Source organism: Accipiter gentilis, chromosome 20 (assembly GCF_929443795.1).
Source record: "Accipiter gentilis chromosome 20, bAccGen1.1, whole genome shotgun sequence".
In the NCBI taxonomy this organism is placed as follows: domain Eukaryota; kingdom Metazoa; phylum Chordata; class Aves; order Accipitriformes; family Accipitridae; genus Astur; species Astur gentilis.
This window is the reverse complement of record NC_064899.1, coordinates 25,277,010-25,297,600: the sequence shown is the minus strand read 5'-3', so window position 1 is coordinate 25,297,600 and position 20,591 is coordinate 25,277,010. Positions and strand designations below refer to the sequence as shown.

Genomic DNA, 20,591 nt, shown 5'->3' with positions numbered 1-20,591 from the left:
GTGAGGGGGGTGCCTTCACATAGAAGGTGCATGTATAGATTAGAAAGTGTTTCCAAGCACAGATAGATCAGCTGTCAGTGGCGTTCAGCTCGGATGGTGGAGTCATAAAGCTTGTGACTGAAGTACACTCTTCACTCACTTGTTCTACTACACGGTTTAGACATTCCATATGCCTTCATGGCACATTCTCTTTCTCCTCCCCTACTTCCCCACAGCTGTATGGTGTTCAGAATGCTGCAGGAGCTGGTCCGATCTGTCTGCTTTCCTGTCCCAAAATATACTGGTGCTGCTGTTAAGCCAGCTTGAGGGCTGAGAAGCACTTTAAACTGCTGTTGTGTTCTGTCTGGCTAGCATGTTTGTGTTCTGGGTAGCTCTTTACTTAGCCAGGAGTATATGCGAACTTTCAAATACTGCTAGGTCAGGGAAACTGCTTTCTGGGCCATGCATGGCCTTGTTTTGAACCACCTAAACAGATAGTTTGGGTTTGGGGTGGGTTTTTTTTTGTTTTGTTCTTTCTAACATAGATACTTAATTGTAAAGTGTATCCATGACTACTTATCTGCATTATTCTACTAGCAGAAGAGGAGGGGCAGCAACCTCCATTTACAGTTCTAAAGGTTTCACTGGATTAGCTGTCTGTAACCATAATAGTCTGTAGTCATGTTACAAGTAAGGTGAAGTCTTGTACTGCACACTTTCAGGTAACTTTATGCACTGAAATACTTTGGCCTCTCCATTCCTTCCCCTTAATTGAAAGCTGCACTTCCCTAGGTGAAAGTTGTTCAGGCAGACTACCGTACATGGTAAGTAGATCCCCAAGAATGTTTTTATGCAATATGCTGTGGAGAAATGGGCAGAATTCCTTCCTCTTGAGAAAAGTAATACTTGAGCCATTTATTCTTTTTGAAGCTCTGGCTTTAGCCTGAGAAGAAGGAATTTGACTGGAAGATCTTGCTAAGCTATGGAGCTCAAGTGCTTTTCATCAGTTTAATCAGATGACTTTCTCAATGTGATAGAGTCAAGCTGTTTTGCTAACAGTATCAGTCCTCTTGCAGCCACAGACAAAAGTGTTTTCCCCAACATCTCCCAGAGTATCTCATTTCTAAGAGTTTTCTAGTTCTAGATCCCCTCTGTATCTGATCTTTTCACTGCTTTTTCCTGGTTTTTTTTTTCTGTTACATTATCTGCACACTAGAAGAGGCTACTGTATCCCACTCTCTGCTTTGAAACACTTTGAAACTACATGACACTGGGGAACTCATGCAATTAGGCAGTTTCTGTAACTTCTTTTAAACATTCAACTTGGAACATAAGTCTGCAGTTCAAAACTCTTCTACCAAGCAATACTGTCACACCTTAACACCTAGTATCTGGTTTAAAAATAAGCATGTGACCAGTCCAAATTTTTGTTTTGCTAGTACCAATGTGAAAAAAGCATTTTTCACTTAAAATTGAATTGACTGAATTTACTAATTGAAACTTGATTATATATTTGATAAAGCAATTGTTATAAATTCCTTTTTTCAAGAGGCAGCTCATCTAAGATGGATGTTGCTTGGACTTCACTAATGTTTTTCTCAAACTGTAATCAGTCTTAACAAATCTGAAAGCTTCTTTACTCGGAATTTCAAATTTTGTTAGAACTGCAAAAGAAAAAGCTTTTACTTCTGAGTGATTTTGATGGTCTAAAATACTTCAAGGTTTCTTGCAAACAGATGAAATAACCACAGTTAATCTCTTAAATAGGTTTCTAAGAACATACATAAATTTTTATAACATTCTTGAACATTCTGAAATTGCTTGAGATTCTTGATCATGGTGTGTATATGAACTAAATTAGGTTACCTTATCATGGAAGGCTGTGCTACTCTGTAATTCCTACTGAGCGTAATTCCTTTTTCTTACCTGATAATGCAAATCCTGTGATTGAAAGCATCATGACAGATGCTGTTTACTGTGCAGCCAAAAATATTCAGGGTCAGGTTTATTATTACTTGGTAATAATTAACTACTGTCAACAGTATAAGACAACTTAAGTGCGTCATAACATGTGTTCTGCTTAGATTGCTAAACAAATGTGTAGCTTGTCAAATAGAGCAAGGTAAAGAAAATCCAGGTCCTATCTAGTAGCTGGGCACTGTACTTACTGCTGCATTTTAGCTTGTCTGTCATTACTATTATTCACATAGGCTTGGATGTAACACTATCCCTTCTTAAAATCTGGTTGGAGGGCCACAGATACGACATAAAACAGTAAAGAATCATGGCTCCTTTCGGAATGGATAGTAAGCCCAGCTTTATATTTTCCTTTGGAAGGAAGGTAAAAACAGACTGAATATTAAGACTTGCAGCTAATAAATAAGATAAAACTGAAGTAGAAGGGTCTGTAATCAGCAGCATATGCTTTTCTTAGGTGGGCACCTAGAGTTAAGAGGGGAAAAAACTATGCAAAGACACTATAGTCTTGATTCGGAGCAATGATAGTTCTTCAGAAATTTCGTGATATCTTTAAAAGATCTGTTTAAACACAACAGGTCTAGTAGACTACTTAAAATCAGATTACTAATTTCCCTACTTATTGTTGTCCAGTTTAGACACCTGCTGAGGTATCCCATTCATAAGAAACAGGAGAAGAAATCAAATACGGGATCAAGCAATGAGTGTGTATAGTGTTAACACCCAGGAGAAGATTATTTCAGGCAATGCAGGGTCATAACTGGTGAAGCAGTAGAATAAAACTGAGTGAGGAGAATATTCTGAAACTGATTTACTTTATTTTGAACTTCTACAGCTTTTTGAAGCTCTTTGACTATGTGTGTTTGAGAGCACCTTTTATATGCCTGTGAACACATACAGTTCTGTAAAACTGGTTCAGTGAAGCTAATACTGTTGGATTGACTTTTCAGAGACCATAATTCTCTTTGGAAAAAGTAGCATTTAATAGTACGCTGAGTTCTAAGAGTTCATGCTCAGGTATGTGAAGTAGCAAAAGAAGCAGCAGACCTAACTACAAAATAATTGAAGATACTTTAAAAAAAAAATCTTTAATTTCCTTTTTTCTGTGAAAAACAAAGTTTAGGAGTCACTTCTGTGGGCATGTTATAAGAAGCTTCCCACTGCAATAGCAGCTTTCTAACAGTCTTTTACAGGTTAGAGCATTTGACTGCTTCTTTTTGCCTGTTTAAATTAGCAACTTAGTTGAGACTATTCTGGGAATGTAATAAGGCAAAATTCTCTTCCCGTTACGAGAATGGTTTGAATGTAGATTAGACTTTTATTTCCCTGCTCTGAAGGAATTGGTGGCTTTTTAATTACTTTTTTAAAATTATTTTGAATGGCATCACTGGCCTCCCTAGAAACATCCAAGTAGAAGGGATGCTTGAAATTTTTCCCACCCCCACCCAAGTGCTTATTTAAAGATAAGCACAAGTACTTCTATAAAGGTAGTTTCTGTCGATCTGTAGATCAGGCATTTGTCAATCTGTAGATCAGTGCCTCTGACTTTTCTGGGCCAAGTGTGTTCTTTGAGGGGAGTGGAGGAAGAGGGGAAGGAAGTATAAGAACCTTCTCTTTGGAAACTAAAAGTTTTTCAGTATGTTTATGGTAGGAGCTAACTTCTGAATTCATTTCTCTCCTTGCTATTCATATTTAGTTCTTGAGTACGCACTTTGATAATCCTTAGTGACTACCACATAATGAGATATCTCTTTGGCTTGTGCTGAGTTTTGTCACTCGTTCTTAGGGAATAGTGGCTGTAAAATTCAGGATAAAAGTCCAACTAAAATCTTTTATGGGATAACTAGCCTTTTAAAGAGATGAAAGACTGTTCTACAAAAGTAGCTAGCTATAAAACCACTTCTCAGATCTGCCACATGATTGTGGTTTTTATAACAAAACAAAATTGGAAAACCTATTTGGTGTCAGGATTGTTCTTTTCTGGGTGTATTTCTGCTTCTTAGGTTAAAAAAAAAAAAAACTTTTGCCCCCTCTCTTGATTCGAATTCCTTTAATAGTCTTCTCTCTGTGGCTTAAACTTCAAGGTATTTTGTGTCCACTAGTTTAATAATGTGAACAATTTAGTTCTTATGTCACTTGTATGCCTTCGGATATCTGCAAATGTATTATGGAATAATCTTGTTCTTCATGGTTCACTGAAAAATCATACAACAAACTGGTTTTCTCATAATCAGTGTTTTTCATTTGCTTTACCCTTGTGCCTCCTGGAAACCTCAATTTTGGCCAGCAACTTAGATGTCACCAGAGGTGGGATTTGACTTTGGTTTTGAAGTAGTGTGTCAAATTGCTGCTTGCAAGCTTCTGCTTCAGGAGGAAAAATCTACCAGCTGCTGGTAACTATGGAAATTATCTCCCAGGCTGAGGCTGGAGAGATTATGGGAAGACTGAAGGCATCATGGGGCAAAGCTTGAATGTCTGTTTTTTGTTTTGTTTTTTTTTAATGGGTAGCCTGGACAGTATTGTACTAGACCGATAGTGACAAGATGTTCTGTATCATGCACTGTTCCCCCCAACCAGAAAAGTTAGAGGAAGGCAGGGCCTGTCTAATAACCTGAATAGTTCACCTCACAGAGGCATTTAAATATTACGGAGATAGAAGTAAAGATTTGAGAGTCTAATTGGCTGAGATTACTTGCAAAACATAATTTGTACTTCATAAGCATTGTATAAAAGTGGCATATATGGTTTTCTTGTCTTTTGTGTGTGTATATGTGGTATTCATGCCAGTGTTATTTTGCAGACAATGGTACATGGACTCAGCTGTGGTTGGTGTCAGACTATCATGAGCATGGATCACTCTTTGATTACCTGAACAGGTATACAGTAACAGTGGAAGGAATGATAAAATTAGCTTTGTCCACTGCCAGTGGTCTTGCTCATCTTCACATGGAAATTGTTGGCACGCAAGGTAATCTAAAACTATTCAACTTGTCACGTGGATAATACTGGGTTTCTTAAAAATGATATATACATAGGTCTTCCTACTATAATTCTCTTCTTAATTAGAACATTCAACCTTTTCACAGTGTAGTTGCTTTGCACACAGCTACTTACTTACATAATGAGAAGGCAGCTGAACTCAGCACAGATACCCAAGTTAATCCCTTCTGGAGCTGAGTGAATTGAAAAATGTCTGTTTGGGACCTGTGATAATTTCTGAACTAATAGAAGTTCTTAATTTGTAAGGTTTTTTACCTTCCTTTCTGTGGTATACCCAGGTTTTGTGATGTAACAATCCTTCCTACAAAACGCCTATTAAAAGGCACTAAGTAATGGTGCCTGTACTATCCTCTTAACTTTGAGACAGCACTATGGGTCTATTTCCAGAGAGATTAGAAACTTTTTTGTGGCAAGTAGTATGTGTACACAATAAATACTTGCAGGAAGAGGGAAAGGAGCAGTAGAGTGGAGTAATATGGTAGATGTTTAAGGCACTTTTCTGGACAGCCAGCCAGTCCACAATGAATATTTCAGGAGTTACCTTGATGCATATTAAGCAGTAGAACTGGAAGGAATTCTGTAACTTCAAACAAAATCTGCGCCAGGCTTAGAATAATAGCAATTATCTTTTTTACAGATGTGTAATTTCTAGGTTTGTTTGGTTTGTTTTTTTCCCCCTTACAGGCAAACCAGCGATTGCCCACAGAGATTTGAAATCAAAAAATATTTTGGTAAAGAAGAATGGAACATGCTGCATTGCGGACCTAGGGTTGGCAGTTAGGCACGATTCTGCTACAGACACAATTGATATTGCCCCAAACCACAGAGTGGGAACAAAAAGGTAAAATCATTAAAATGATGCGTCAGGTGACTTATTATAATAAAATGCTTTGGTTTTTGTCTTGTCCCATATAGAAGATTTTTGTGGGTACAAATACAAGCAGCAGGAAAATGTAAACAATGGCAGGTAGAATTCCTAGACAATTCCTTGCCAGCTGGTAGTTAGACAGTAGGTGCTTAAAAAGCATGTTGAATATTGGCATCTATTACTAGCATGTGTAAAATACTGAAAACTTGCAAAATATTGTAGGGCACAAGTATATATTAAAACAATTAGGAGATTTCAAGAATGGCAGTTTTAGAGACTTCACTGCTGTATCTTTATTCTTTTTGCCTTGTGTTGCATGGAAATGTTGCTTGCAGCCCAGTCTGGACAGGACAATATCCAGACAGGATATTGACAGTGAAAGTAAAAAGCTGGGGTTTTTTCAGTGTGAAGCCTATGTGGTAGAACATAAAAGATGCAGTGTCTTGGATGCAGTCTTTCATGGGATCATATTTTTGAGAGAAGTACAAGAGCTTAAAACAGCAGTCATCTGTCATCTAATGCATAAATAGAATTATCAACAGATAAGTCGGTATACTCCCTTTCTTTTAAAGGCCTACTTCTGAATTTGGCAATATGGATTTTCTTGTCTCAAAAGAACTCGGAGCTCTTTAACTCCATCAACCACAAGTGCAAGTAAACTTCCTGGCTGTAATTTATCATTGCTGAACCTCCAGACAATAATAACTGGAAGCTGTTCTGAAGAGAAGATTAATTTCCTTTAGTAATCCGTGCAGCTATACAGCATTTAGAGATAGTAGCACTAACAGTGAACCACAGCAGCAGAGTTGTGCGATGCGGGCAACCTTTTTGTCCTTTTGATGCCTATGGGTTCAGTGATACATCAAACTGAAGTTTGTACGCCTGTCACAGAGAAATGTGTGGAAGCCCAGAGTTTCAGGGCTGTATGTGATTAACTCCAGCATATGCCCTAGCAGTGTTGGAGAAAATTCTGTGTTGATGTTGCCCAATCTCCAATCCATGCATAAAAAAATATATTTTTTTAATAACTCTCTTTAGTGAATGATACTGCAGGGGAGTGGGGGGCGGGGAATGGTGATTGGGGTTTTACAGTGAACTAGGATGCCCCTTTAGCTGTGGGTTTTTGGAAGAAAGAAACAGGTTGTTTATTTTGTTAAGGCTCAGTGAACAGAAGCTTTTAGAACACGTACTGAAAATTTATTTTACTGACAGTTATATTGCTGAAATTACTTTGTTTTAAAGCTCTGCTGTACTAGTCCTTTGCCAACTTTAGAAATACCACACAAATGGTCAGATGAGATTTATTTTCTGAACTACTACTAGATTACAAAGTAGTGGGCATTATTCCTTCTCAAAGTCTCTAGTAATCATTGGTAGCAGCAAAACAGCAGACTACTGTGGAATCTGTCAATGTGAACTTAGCTGTGTGCAGGGCACGTACCACATGTGACTTAGTATTTTCTACTACAGCTATATGCAAAGAAAAATGGTGTGCAAAACAGTTATTTTCTTTAGTCTAGCCTTTGGAGAAAGCATCCTTTTAGCTGTGTCTGTAGATGCCACTTACAAGATCTCTTCATGCATAGGCGGTATTAAATTGCTTGTTCATCTGCCTTATGCTTCTTGACAAGGGTAAAGCTGTAGTAACTCTCTTGCTGCAGTGGGCAGCAGCATGACTAAGTCTGTTTCCCACTTCAAAGACATCAGTCACTTCTACCACTCTGAAAATTGTTCATTCTCATAAAAGGCTTGGTCCCCTCTTCCTCCCTCTTGTGCATTCTTAGTTAAGTAACTCTGCACCTCTGATTAATTTTTCATAATAAAGTTCCGATCTTACTTGTTCAATGCAAATTTTATTCTCATTGATTGCCACTGCTTGTATCTCTTCTGCACATGGAAGCTCTGTGTGCAAGTTCAGGGAAATTTGGCTAAATTTATATTTTTCTAATGATTGTTTGTTGTAAAAAATGTATGGTCTGGGAGCAAGCAAGACTCACTCTTGGGTGAGTGATACAGGTGCTGAGCCAGATTGATGATCCTTCTCTCTGAATGAATCTGTCTTTTCTGTTCAGGGGCTTAGCTTTACCAGAGGGTGTGAACTGTATGCTTTCACAGCTCAGCCGGCAGCATAAAGCAGGGAATGTGAGCTTTAAACTGAGAAGGAAATAGAATCCCTCTCTCACTCCCTGAGGCAAGGAAAAAAAACCACCCTCATTCTCTTTTTTTTTTTTTTTTTGGTTGGTTTTTTGTTTGTGGTTTGGGGTTTTTTTGAGAAGTGTGGGCCAACTGTTACTTTTGGTAGCTGAAATAGGCTGTCTTTCAAAGAAGCTTGGCTGCAAATTCCACCTTAACATGGGTGCTTTTCTGCAGTTTACCTAAACCCAGTATGAGCGGAATTCTAGGTATGCTTGTAGAGAACAGGCTTGGTGAAAGGAGAAGTCACACTCAGCATGTTGTGTGTGGGTCCTGTTCGGCGACACGAAGCTCCATATATGTTGTAGAAGAAATTTAGGCAACAGAGCTCTTGGACCAAAAAAGGGTGGGGGTAAGAGGTCAGCAGGCACCCAAAGTTTGGCAAGGCCATGCTCAACATAATTTGTAAACTTCTTTGTAGACTTATCCTTTCCATTCTTGCAGTGTACTGAGCTGCAGACCTTGTTCACAAGGTCCAAGTTAGTCAATGTAGAGTAGTTCTCTCCAGAACCTAAAATACAGTTTCTGACAAGCAATGCATTTCCAATATATAAGCTGACAAGGAGATGCATGTTTCTCTCCCTTTTGTCTGATAGCCATAAAAGGGCTAATCTGCTAATTGCACTAGATGACCTACTCGCCTTTCACCTCTCTTGTTCCAGCAATAATCTTTCAGACTTTTTGAGCAGTCAGTCACTATTCTGTGTTATGAAAGCCAAAGCCAATCTAAATGCATTGATGGAGGATCATGGTAAGAGGTCACTTTGCCAATAAATTCAGCGGAAATCCCATTTGGGGCGGGAGGGGGGATGGAATTTTTTCTTTTGAGGTTATGGATTCAGCTCCATTGCCACATTCAGGCCTCTTATGGTCTTTCCTATTAAGACCCTTGTCCTTATGATGATTTACAGAAACTGAGACAACCTCCTTTACTGCTTGTATAAGTGATTCTGGCTGACAGTCTTGCAACACGGTTAGAGTTTTTGGTTTGGTGTTTTCCCAGCTCCATTACTCTTCTCATCCCCATGTGATCTTAAGATAGATCAAATATTCTTTCTTCTAGACTCAAAGCTGATCACTATACTGTCAAGTACATGAAGTAGCATAAGAAGATTATCCAATAATGCAAAATCCTTGGAGAGCATTAAAACACCCACCACAATCTTGCATTCTTGATTAAAAAGGTTTTGATATGGGTGGCCCAGAATAATTTAAGCCTTGTCTATATCAAAGATTGTGACATATGTAAACTTAAGACTCTGCTTCCATTCAATAAATACTGTCAAAGTAAACGTTATGTTCCTCTTTAGGCAGTTGTCTGCTGCTTGTGCTGTGTTTATCACTTCTGGGGAATTATATGCCTGTACAGTGCTTAGGAGAGCTCTCATGTCACGAACCCTTGTTGGAGTTCTGGACTCCTGGTTGCATTTTTTCTCTTTTGTTGGTAGACCTTGCTTCCTTGTACGTATGTCATTTCTGTAGGACACAGTAGTGCTCAGAGACTTCTTAAAGGTCTAATAGTCCTTAAATTTATTTTAAGTAATGTGTCTTGTATTCTGCCTACCATCTCTGGTACTAGGAAGAGAAAATGCTAGTATTATGTCGATTAAGTGAAATTGTGCGTAGGCTTCCGTGGCTGTTCCAGAGGTTGAACTATTGCCAGACACTGTATTCCACTCCAGTAATCTATGTGTGTTGCTTTAAGTTAACCGTGCTCTCCAAAGTGCTGGTGTCATTGTTTGCCTGCTTCATTGTTATGTCAGCTTGAGATTGACAGGGCAGTGATGTGGAGAAACACACTGAACTCTGCTAAACGTTACATATTGGATTTAGCTGCTAGAGCTATACCAGAGTGAGAGCAATCTTACAACTGATGTTGACTGATGCAGCAAATACCATTCATTCTTTCCAGCAGCCAGTGGGGATGCTGCTGTCAGTAACTCTCAGAATGCAGTCCACACTGACATTTTTTTGATGTTCCCACATTAGGCCTAGTCACTAAACAATCACTTGGATGCCATGACCAGTTTTCAGTCCTTGTTTCTTAGTTGAAAGTCCATGACAGATTTTTCAGTTTCAGGAAATGTTGATAAAGTAAACTTTTGTGAGCACAGTTGTTAATGTGTAACCCAAATAGAATTTACTATAAAAAAAAAAAGAAAAAAGCCTGGCATATTTTATGACGGGACTTACAGACTGTATGATGAAGAACCAATTACTGCAATGATAGGGAGCTTTTGCTCCGAAGGAATCCTTCGCAGTGCTGATTTTGTAACCAGCCCTTTGTGTCTATTCCCTCTCTAGTCTTGCTGGGGGATGTTCTAAGTGGCAGATTCCAGGAGCCGGGGCTTCCTCCTGCCTGGCCTCTGGAGCCCAGCCTGGTGTGTCCAAAGGGCGGGGGCTCTGTCCATCCCAGGCCCACGGATGCAGCTGCTGCTTCTTTCTTATTTGGGATTCAACCAGTAGCGAGGCTGGGCATACGCAGACACAAACACTACAGACAGGGCCGATTACACAGATTGCTATACACCATGTGTTGTCTTCAACACCCACGTAAAACACTGTCAGAACTTGTATAAAATATAAGTACAGGCAGCCAAGTCTCCTTCCTTCTCTTCAGCTGATCAGGATTGAACTTCATTAGTGAAAACACACCCTCCCTTCTGCAGCCTCACAAACCCATGGAAGTTTATGAATCCCCCAACTACCAGTACAACCCTCGGTGTGTCTAATGCCTTCTGTGCTCCACAGGTCTCCTACTTACCAGCTGGGCTGGGTTAATGCACAGTAGCAAAGAGATGCATGTGCCCTTATGCACACCTACGTGCATGGATTCCCTCGAATACCAGCACAGGCCCTCTGCCTGTCAAGCATCCCTGCCTGGGCCACCTATTTGCTGGCTAGAACAGCTTGAAGTTTGCTAGTGAATTACACCCATCCACACCTGCCATGCATACCAGCTTTGGGGGAAATAGAACCCTTCTGGCCCACCCCAGCAGTTGGCTGGGGCACATAGACCTTATGACCTGTGATTCCCACTCCAGTTGCCGGTGCTGAGAGGCCCTTACTCTGCTTCTGTCATCCCAGTTCTCCCCTTTAGCTGGTACCTGTAAGCACGTGAGTGACTGTGAAGGCTGTGACCCGTGGTACCACTTCAGCGGCTGCAGCAGAGACTCTTGTTCGCTCCAGTTGCTGGCACCAGGGGTGTCTTCACCCACTGTCTGACTGCAGTTGCTGGCCCAGAATTCATTCCCACAGTAGCTCCAGATACGTGCTCCGAAGACCTGTGGACACGCACTGCTGGGATCTGCAGTTCCCCTTCCAGCTGAGACCCTCCTTCTGTGTGGTTGCTGGCACCCCATGCCCAAGGGCAGCTTCATCCCTCTTCTGACTCCAGTTGCCAGCCCCGAACTCACTCATGCCTGCCTCCAGTTGCTGGCACGTAGCCCTTACAGCACACGTGCACGTAAGCTTGAGAGTGAGATTGCTTAGAAAGACAGTTAGGATTTAAGAAGATGGGATACGCTGCAGTGAGCAGGTGCAGGGCTTGGTCAGACAGGCGTAGTGACTGGCAACGCTTTATGCGGCTGGCCCCTATGATACCCTTTTTTATTGCTCCACTTCTGTTCCAGTTACCCTTCTCCTAAACTTTCCCTGATAAGCATTGCATAGTCCCACAGGCCTTCCTTGAATATCCACAATCCTTGTGTTCCTCTTGTTTCCCACTTATTAGCAGTTTACAGGGTCCAGACTGGCCCTCTAAAGCTATGCCTGGAGTTTCTTAATAGCCCATCAGTTAGCAACTGGAGACTTTTGGTCTTTGATATTGTCTCTGTTCTCCTGTGTCTATCAGGTTTATGGCTCTATCTGTTTATCATTTTCCTTTATTCCCCCTATTGTTGTGCTTGTTCCTCTAGGTTTACTTGTTATCTCCTTTGCTCTGAAAGGTCTTTGTTTGGATAACATTAATGGAACAGATTTTCCTTTGTCTCCTTTTCCACATAAGTATTTAAATTTGGTTTTGAGCTGATCAGTAGCATTGAACTTTCCCTACAGTGAGTATTTATGAAATTAAACGTTCTCTTCTCTTTTTTGTTTTGTTTTGTTTTATTGCAAATAGGTACATGGCACCTGAAGTTCTAGACGATTCCATAAATATGAAACATTTTGAGTCATTCAAACGAGCAGACATCTATGCAATGGGATTAGTGTTTTGGGAAATAGCTCGGCGATGTTCAATCGGTGGTATGTGGCAATCTTTACAAAATTGGACATACTAAGGAATTATAAGTAACTTACAGAACCTGAATAAGTTTGAGTAAACAGTTTGCTCTAAAAACAGTGCAAGGTAATAGCCAGTACATCTCAGACTTTCTAACTGTTAATCCTGTAAATGATGACTGGTTTATTTGACCTCTTTGTAAATTGATGAACCATACCTGTTGAAGAAAATAGGAAATATCCTTGTCTATATTAATTTTTTTGTAAAACCTTTACATAGAGGGGAGAAAAGGCTGAAGTTAAATGTCCTTGAGAGCAAGGGGCAAACACCACAAGTAAGGGCTAGCTATAATGTGTTCAGATAACATCCATACCTTATTTAAAATAGAACATGCTATTATAAATCATATACTAAAGACATGCTTCTTGGAAGCATAGCATATGAAAGATTTGACATAGTTTCCATCTTTTCCAAATACATAAATTTCAAAATTAAAAGTTCTTCAAGGGTAATGTAAATACTCATAAGGTACGGTTAAGGAATTTTTTTTTCTTTTTTTAAATTTATTTGTCAGTCATTGTAATGTAATTTTTAAAAAATAAAACCAAAAAAGAAAACAGTAGGGTACTGATAAGGAACACAGTAAAAAGTGAAGAATGTGTAATACAGTGTTAGCTAAAATAAAGCTATTTTCAACCTATTACAGGAATCCATGAAGATTACCAGTTGCCGTACTATGACCTCGTTCCTTCAGATCCTTCTGTTGAAGAAATGAGGAAAGTTGTGTGTGAGCAGAAGTTAAGGCCCAATATTCCAAACAGATGGCAGAGCTGTGAGGTATTAACTAACCTTGCTAAAGCTGTTTTAACGGACACTAGAGCTTTTATTGATTTCAATGGCTTAAAAATTGTGCTTGTTGTTGAAGGGAGAAGGGTTGCTTCTGGGAGAACTTAATTTCATTCTGATCATTGTGGCTTTATACATTAATATTGAATGTAATTTCACAAAAATTAATAGCTAATGCTGCGTGGAGGATTTTAGGATCCCTTCCTAAGAAGCATAGGCAATGCTAATGTAAATTAAAGGTAGGCTGAATTATATTATACAGGAAGCATCACTGCAAATAAATTGTGCAGCTGGGGGTTGTACTGCGTCTGGCTGGGATTGAGTTAGCTTTCTTCAGAGCAGCCTGTATGGTGCTGTGTTTTGGATTTGTGGCCAAAACAGTTTGATAGTAGACGGATTTTTTAGCAAGTGCTGAACAGTGCTTGCACAGCTTCAAGGCTTCCTCCGTTTCTTACTCTGCCCACCCAGCCGCTGAGTAGGCTGGGGATGGACGAGAGGCTGAGAGGGAACACGACTGGGAGAGCTGACCCAAATTGATCGGGGGATATTCCATACCATGCAGTGTCATGCTCAGCAATAAAACCGGGAGAGCGGGGAGTTTTCCAGGGGTTGCTGTTGCTCAGGGACTGGCTGGGCATCATTTGGATGGTGGTAAGCAATTGGGTTCATATCACTTGGTTTTCTTTGTTTTGGCTTGGTTTTCGCCCTTTGCCTACTAAGCTGTCTTTATCTCAACCCACAAGTTTTCTCACTTTTGCCCTCCCGATTCTCTCCGCCATCTCACTGGAGTGGGGAGGAAGCGAGTGAGCGGCTGCGTGGGGCTGAGCTGCCCACTGGGGTTAACCCACAGCAGGCGTAGTAAAGATACATGAGCTAGTCAGGTCTGTGCCAGTTGGTTTGTAACTAGGCTGGTTATCTCTTTCAAGAACTGGACTTGCTAGTTCCAGCTCAATACTCTGTCAGCGCAGCAGCACTGTACTGCTTGTTGGGACACAAATGGTGTATCTTCAGCAGTGCCGTGCTGCCTCATGTGAATGCTCACTTGGAACTAACTCACTCAGGGGTCTTTGCCCTACCGTTGTGTAGTCAAGGAATATCCTACCCAGTGGCCAGAATCGTAAATGCCTTTAGGAATTTTCATCCAAAACTGTGGTGGCCTTAGTGCTTTGTTTGTCTCAGAATTTGTACTGTGTGAACTTACTAAAACATGAACACAGTTATTAGGAAGCTGAGACTCTAGTAAGCCAAAGGCTTAGAACTGAAGCATGCATGTAGCGGCCGCTCCTGACGTGACCATGCCTCTGTAGAAGTGCCTACCTAATTCTGGGGTGAGCTCATTACGCTGCACGGACAGTATCGTGCACAGCAGCGAGCTCTTGCCTTTCCAGCCAACTTTTGTTCATATTGCTTGCTCTAGGAACCCAGCCAGGGCTAGAACCGATGCTTTCTGATTCAGAGCTTAGGAGAAGAGCTGCAGTAGGCTATGGTAGGAGTAAGAGATTGATAAGATACCATGTACTTTAGGTGGAAGAGGGAGCTAGGTTGTGGCATGTGTGAAATGAATACATGGGTGAAGGTCTGAGATAACAGATTGGGGAAGAGAATGCAAGTAGGAGAGAAAGGCGATGATACGCACCAACAGACTGTAAAGTCAGTTTTTTAAATGCTAGCATTCCAATCCTGCAAACTTACTTAGGAGCTCAATGTGATACAGCTTTGGGAGTAATTCTTGGAATGTAGAGCTATTATTTTATTTCATCTTCAGTTCTTGTGTTATTTGCATTGTTACTTGTGTAGTAACATTCACGGATTTCAAAGAATGGCTATCTGAAGGATAAAAAGACTCCAGAAATTTTCAGAGTCATTAGAGAGCTTCAATTTGAGGAAGAAGGCTGATGAACTTTGAATTGCTCTAGCGTGAACTAACTCCTTAACTGGAGGTACAATAAAAAAGAGTGTATTTTTGTCTAATGTGAAAATTCAGAAAACAGTTACAGGCAAGCTACTAATTTTTCATTAAAATATTTTTGCATGGGCTGAAATTCTCCTGAAAAATACTAGTTATGCTCTACAGGATTTTAAAGACTTTTCTTTTTCTGTCAATAAAGTAAGAATTTGAGTTTTTCATACAATACACAATTCCATGCAGCTGTAGTACTAGTAATAGATTTCAGAAATGCATTAAGAGACTAAGGTAGAACAGAGGTTACATGGGCTACGCTGGAACAGCAGTACATATAATTACTTGTCTTTCCTTTGCAGGCATTACGAGTAATGGCAAAAATTATGCGGGAATGCTGGTATGCCAACGGAGCTGCTAGACTAACAGCTTTGCGCATTAAGAAAACATTATCGCAACTTAGTCAACAGGAGGGGATAAAGATGTAATCCTGGATTTGCTACCGAAGAATACTGTAAAAATCCATATCTGCACCAGAGTGGCGTGTTAAGAAGGTTAATTGTTCTACCTCATTGGGGGAACAGAAGGATATTGCTGCCTTTTAGTACTTCATAGGAACGTCACTTACTAGGATTTTTGTGGACGTGCTAAACAGTTGTGTTGGGTCCTTTCTGTGCACTATGAACCTCTTTCCCAGGTTACTTACAAAACATTGTGTAGTCTAGTTTTATTTTAATTAACCTATAATTTTTTTATTTGGAAAGTTGATAGCTGGTCTTAACTTCTCGTTAACTGTGCTAAAAATAGGAGGTCACTTTTAAAATGGAACTGGTTCACTGTATTATTCTAGAGTGCATTGATGGCTCTCTAAGCAGCTTTATTCCTGGCTGGTACATTGACTATTCTGAACCACTGTCACGGTTCTTTGATTCAGATTGTGAATGTACTGTTGGAGTATACTTTGCTAGCTATTAAGGTAGTATATCTCTTGGACTCTTACCTTGATTTACAAATTGACCTCATTCAGTTGTGGGAACATAATTTATGCAACTATACTTTATACGTGATTACTGGGGTTTTTCCACTTTCTCAGAACATTACATTGCCTTCAAAATAGATTGTATTATACCAGTAAGTGCCGCTTTTGAGTCTTGTAATGCAGATTAGTAGGAGCGTACAAAGCCAATGGTACTTTTGGTTTCAAAAATACAAGCTAAAAATCAATCGTTCCTTTGCCTAGCTAAGATCTAATTCACACTCGTTTTCAGCAAGTGAGCACATGATTCATGGAACACCTTTAATTTTACCAAAATCTGACTCTTTAAACCACTGTAGGAGTTCTAAATAGTGTAAGCTAGTTAATTCACTGTCATATTTTGTAATTGTCAAGTCATCAGTCATAATTATATATAAGATTTATTTTTTTTTAATCAAGTGGTACTTCTAAAATGCTTGAAGTACCTATCTACTTCAGAAAAGTAGCAAGAGGAGTAAGGTGTTCTTAAGGGAGATTTTGCTCCATTAAATCAAATATGAAAAGCATATTTTCTGTGCAGTTCTGCAGAGTCTTTAAGGCTCAAAGAACAATATTTGCAATTAAACGAGGATTAAGTGCACCTGTAATTAGGGAGAAGTTATTTGGGCTTTTGTACTAGAAAGTTCAAAGCTGCTTATAAATTTTATGTGCATATATTTTGTGTGTGCCTCATACACAGAAAGTGGTGAGCTACAGAAAGTGGTGAGCTGCAGGTCTTTGGATACAAATACCAGAGGATTCCAGCAATCCTCTTCATAGTTACAAGAACAAAGCTTATGGTGGCTTGTGTTGTCATAAGAACACAGAAGAATATGCATGGCTTTAGTCAAGATTTGCCTGAGATTTTAAGGATATCACAAGATTTTTGCAAACTCGTTTAGAAATTGAATTGCTTCCTGCCCAAATGTACGATTTCTGGAGGGAACTGGGGGAATTAATATGGAAAATTCTCTTTAAAAACCTGCTGTTACCAGGATATTTTTTTTTCAGTTACAGTTTTGGGAGGAGTCTGGTTGACCTTTGGCTTCATTAATGCCTGAAACACTCAGTTGTATGTCAGTATGTAAATGTGCCTGGTAAATAATACGCCACCTAACCTCCTACTCTCCAGAACACATCAGTATCCATCCTGTTGTGCAACAAGCTTGGCAACCTTCGCTTTGCTTTCTTTTCATTCTTCAGCACACAGTCCACTGAGAGAGCTTTTCACAAAGCCAGTAGCAGCGGCAGGGTGGTGGCTAACAGAAGCATAGTCGAGATTGTATTCCGTGGTCTGTGATATGTGGTAGTTAAAGCAGTAAGATGGATGGGTCCTAGCAAGAAGAGGCTATATAGGTGATGTGAGGCTTAGCCAAGATAAACCTTAGCACTTTGCTAGCTCTTGCATATTTCCAAATTCTTAGTGCTTGCTTGGAGATAGGTTTAACTGATGTGGGAATTACAGACCTTCAGAGGTTGAACTGCAATTAATTAAATGCTTTATTCAGCCACCTTTGTGGATGAGTTTACTCATACTGGAAGGTGGCATCCAGGAAAAGAAGAAAAAGTAAGAGAAGTTCTTAGAAAACAATTGATTTTAAACATATGTACAGCTGTCGTGCTTAACATTTGTTTAGCATTATCTGACCAGTCAGGCTTCTGTGCTTCAGGCCTCTATCAGTCAAAGCTGCATCAAAAATTACTTCATGTAGGTATTTTAAATAAACAATGCCGTTGTGCAAATGGACAGCTGTGCACCACAGAGTTTTTTCAATTATGACTGTTCTAAAAAAATGATCAAGTATAACTAAACTCCCAAGTCTATGTATTTCGCATGCCTCTAACAAGTTCTATGTATCTAGGCAAATATTTAAAGAAAACAGGTCAGCATCAAAGTAGAATTTACTAATCTCCATACTAATTTCGAAGGCTTTCTATTTAAACAATTAAACTTTTTGAGTTTTTCATAGGCGTAACTGGATCTTTACCATAGATGCAAATGGTATAGTTCGTACTTTAGAATCATCAGAGTGCTGGCATGCGTCAGATCTTTAAGGTAATCTTGATGGTAACATGAGAGACCTTCTGATATAATTCATCAAATAATTTCATTAGTAGCTTTTTTTAGCACCTACAAAACCTTATGACCGTAACGTTTAGTTTCCTAAAATATAAGGAGCAGTTCTGTTGCATTTAAAAGAGAATCTGTGGCAGCTGAACAGCATCATCTCATGTTACATCTGTCTCATCTCATTCTTCAGTCTTCATTCTCCTGAATTGCCTGCAACTATTCTTATGTTGTTCTAATTTTTCCCTTTGTAATGGAAGCTTGCAAAAACAAAGCACAGGAAGGATGCTTGATACAGTGTGTGATGTTAGGAATGTTATTTTGGGACAACCTTATTATTCATATTGGAATGCTGAACAGGGAAATTCTGAATAGAGCTATATGTATCCTCAGTTCTGACACCACAACTTCAAGCTTTGTTCTTCTTCTCCATTATATAAACTGAACACCTTTTACAAAGGCTGTGTCTGTATATATTATGTAACTTTAAATGTTACCTGTGTAAGATCATATCTTATATATATGGACACAGGTACACATAAGTATTTTTTAAATTAAGATTGTAATATCACCAGATCTGCTCTTGGAAATCCAGGGGGACCAAAATATTTTAGCATTCAAAATATTAATTTTGTATCATTTCAAGTATATACCAAAACAGTTTCTGATGAATACTGATGCAAATGTTTATTGTAAATATTACATACATTATACATTCACTTAAGTTTTTGTGGATTTAACCAATTTGACATTTTAGTAGCATTGAAGCCTCAGTTTGGTTTACAGACTTGTGACCAGGTGGATGTGGACATGGAGAATAAGGAGCATTGGAAATAGTCTGATGCTGAAAAGCCCAAAACATTGTGTTTGGAATGCTGGAATTCTTCAGGGACCTTCCAACCTTAAAAGCTGGAATTCTGGGATGTTTCTCAAGCTGACTTTCCAAGTATGACACAGTGTCACCTCCAATGGTTCCACTTGTAATCCTAAGAAAGACTTTGTATATAGGTAAAGACATTGGGATTGACTGTGTGGGGACATGAAGGTGTCAAATGAAACAAGAGGCTATTTTATTTTTTTCAGTAATGGTTCTGAGTGTGATTGCCATGAAATTCACCTTTTAGTTAGTTCCTTGTTTATATCGTGCCATTGAAACGATTGCAAGGTGTTAATCATTTTGTGTTTTAAAACAAAAAAACTTCACCATATCAGTTGCTTTAAACTCAAATTACCTCTTAAAAGACCAAGGTACATTTACCTCATGTGTATATAATGTTTAATATTTTTCAGAACATTCTCCAGGTTTGCAGTTACATGTTTCTAGAAATATGGGTATTACTAAATTTACAACTTCAGCGGTACTAAATGTATTATCTGGTGCCCCAAAACACTTTAATTTTCTGTATTTTATTGTATTAGCAAGTTTGCTGCTTTGTCACTGTAGCACCTGCCCTTACATAGCTGTGTGGATACTGCCTTGTAAATTTTACTTTTTGGATGATTTGAGGATCCTGTACAGATGAGTGTCACTTTTTTTAAACCTTACAAAATTGTGCATTTCCCTTACATTTCTGAAAATATGTATTGTATTTGTAGAGTATACATTTCAATGGATTGTAAATAGGACAGTAGAAGAGTGGATGCTTATGTTAAGTGCTAACACTACAGTAGAGAGATTAAAGCAGTGAAAATAAATAACTTTTTTCAAAACGCGTGAGTTGTCTTTCAGAGAAAGAAGTTGCAGGTAGGTATGGGTCTGGGTGTGACATTCTTTCCTGGCAAAATGTGGGTTTACTGTGAATTCCTTTCCTCAGAAGGAATTTCTGCTAGTATAAAAATGATAAAGGGGTTTGCTAACGCGGAGGCAATCCATCTCACTTATGCTATACAGATAATGATAAAGCACCTGATCTTTCTTGCGTCCTGCAGTAATGTTTGAATAATTACCTTGCTGGTATCTCTGATCTCTTGGACAAAATAACTAATGACAAAGTGTTCCTTCTCTCCATCTATATTTACATAGAAGTAAGAGAGCTGCTGAGGATTTCAGACTACTTAAACAGCTGACCTCGGTGCATCACAGAACAGCAAGTAAAATCAGCTTGTGTTGGAGTGGATTGGTTTTGTGCAAAACTCAATTTTAGACTGGTGTTACATTTCTGAAGGAAGGTGAAGATGCAGACACAACAAAAACTATGACATCTTGCCCTTCCGTAACTTTACGTGCATCCATTAATTTTGGCTCAGAAATAACCAGACTGAATTACCAAAAAGCACTTCTTCCAGCAAACTCTTTCTCCAAAAATGGGAAGCCGTAAGGTGTCCGGAGAAAGCCAAAAGCCACGTCAAAACGCTGTGTTCCTGTTTAAACTCTTTCGTGGGAGGTATGATTATTTGGCTGAGAACATGCCTCTCTCCCTTGAGCAGCTAAAGGAAGGCCTTTCCTACCGCTGCAAGCGACCAAAGTTCAGTAAAATGCCATCTCCTAGCAGAGGAAATGTATGGCCTGGAAATAGCATAGTA

The 20,591-nt window shown here is 39.3% G+C and overlaps 1 protein-coding gene across 1 annotated transcript in view; it reads left to right on the top strand.

Moving 5' to 3' along the window:
- TGFBR1 (transforming growth factor beta receptor 1) overlaps positions 1–19,778 on the top strand; it is a 36,195-nt gene extending 16,417 nt beyond the window's left edge. Inside the window, exons 5-9 of the mRNA XM_049824130.1 lie at positions 4,757–4,924; positions 5,641–5,797; positions 12,138–12,262; positions 12,946–13,076; positions 15,348–19,778. Of these exons, the coding sequence (XP_049680087.1) occupies positions 4,757–4,924; positions 5,641–5,797; positions 12,138–12,262; positions 12,946–13,076; positions 15,348–15,473 (707 nt within the window). The 3' untranslated portion in view covers positions 15,474–19,778. The remainder of the gene's footprint in view (positions 1–4,756; positions 4,925–5,640; positions 5,798–12,137; positions 12,263–12,945; positions 13,077–15,347) is intronic.
- The last annotated feature ends 813 nt before the right edge of the window (positions 19,779–20,591 follow it).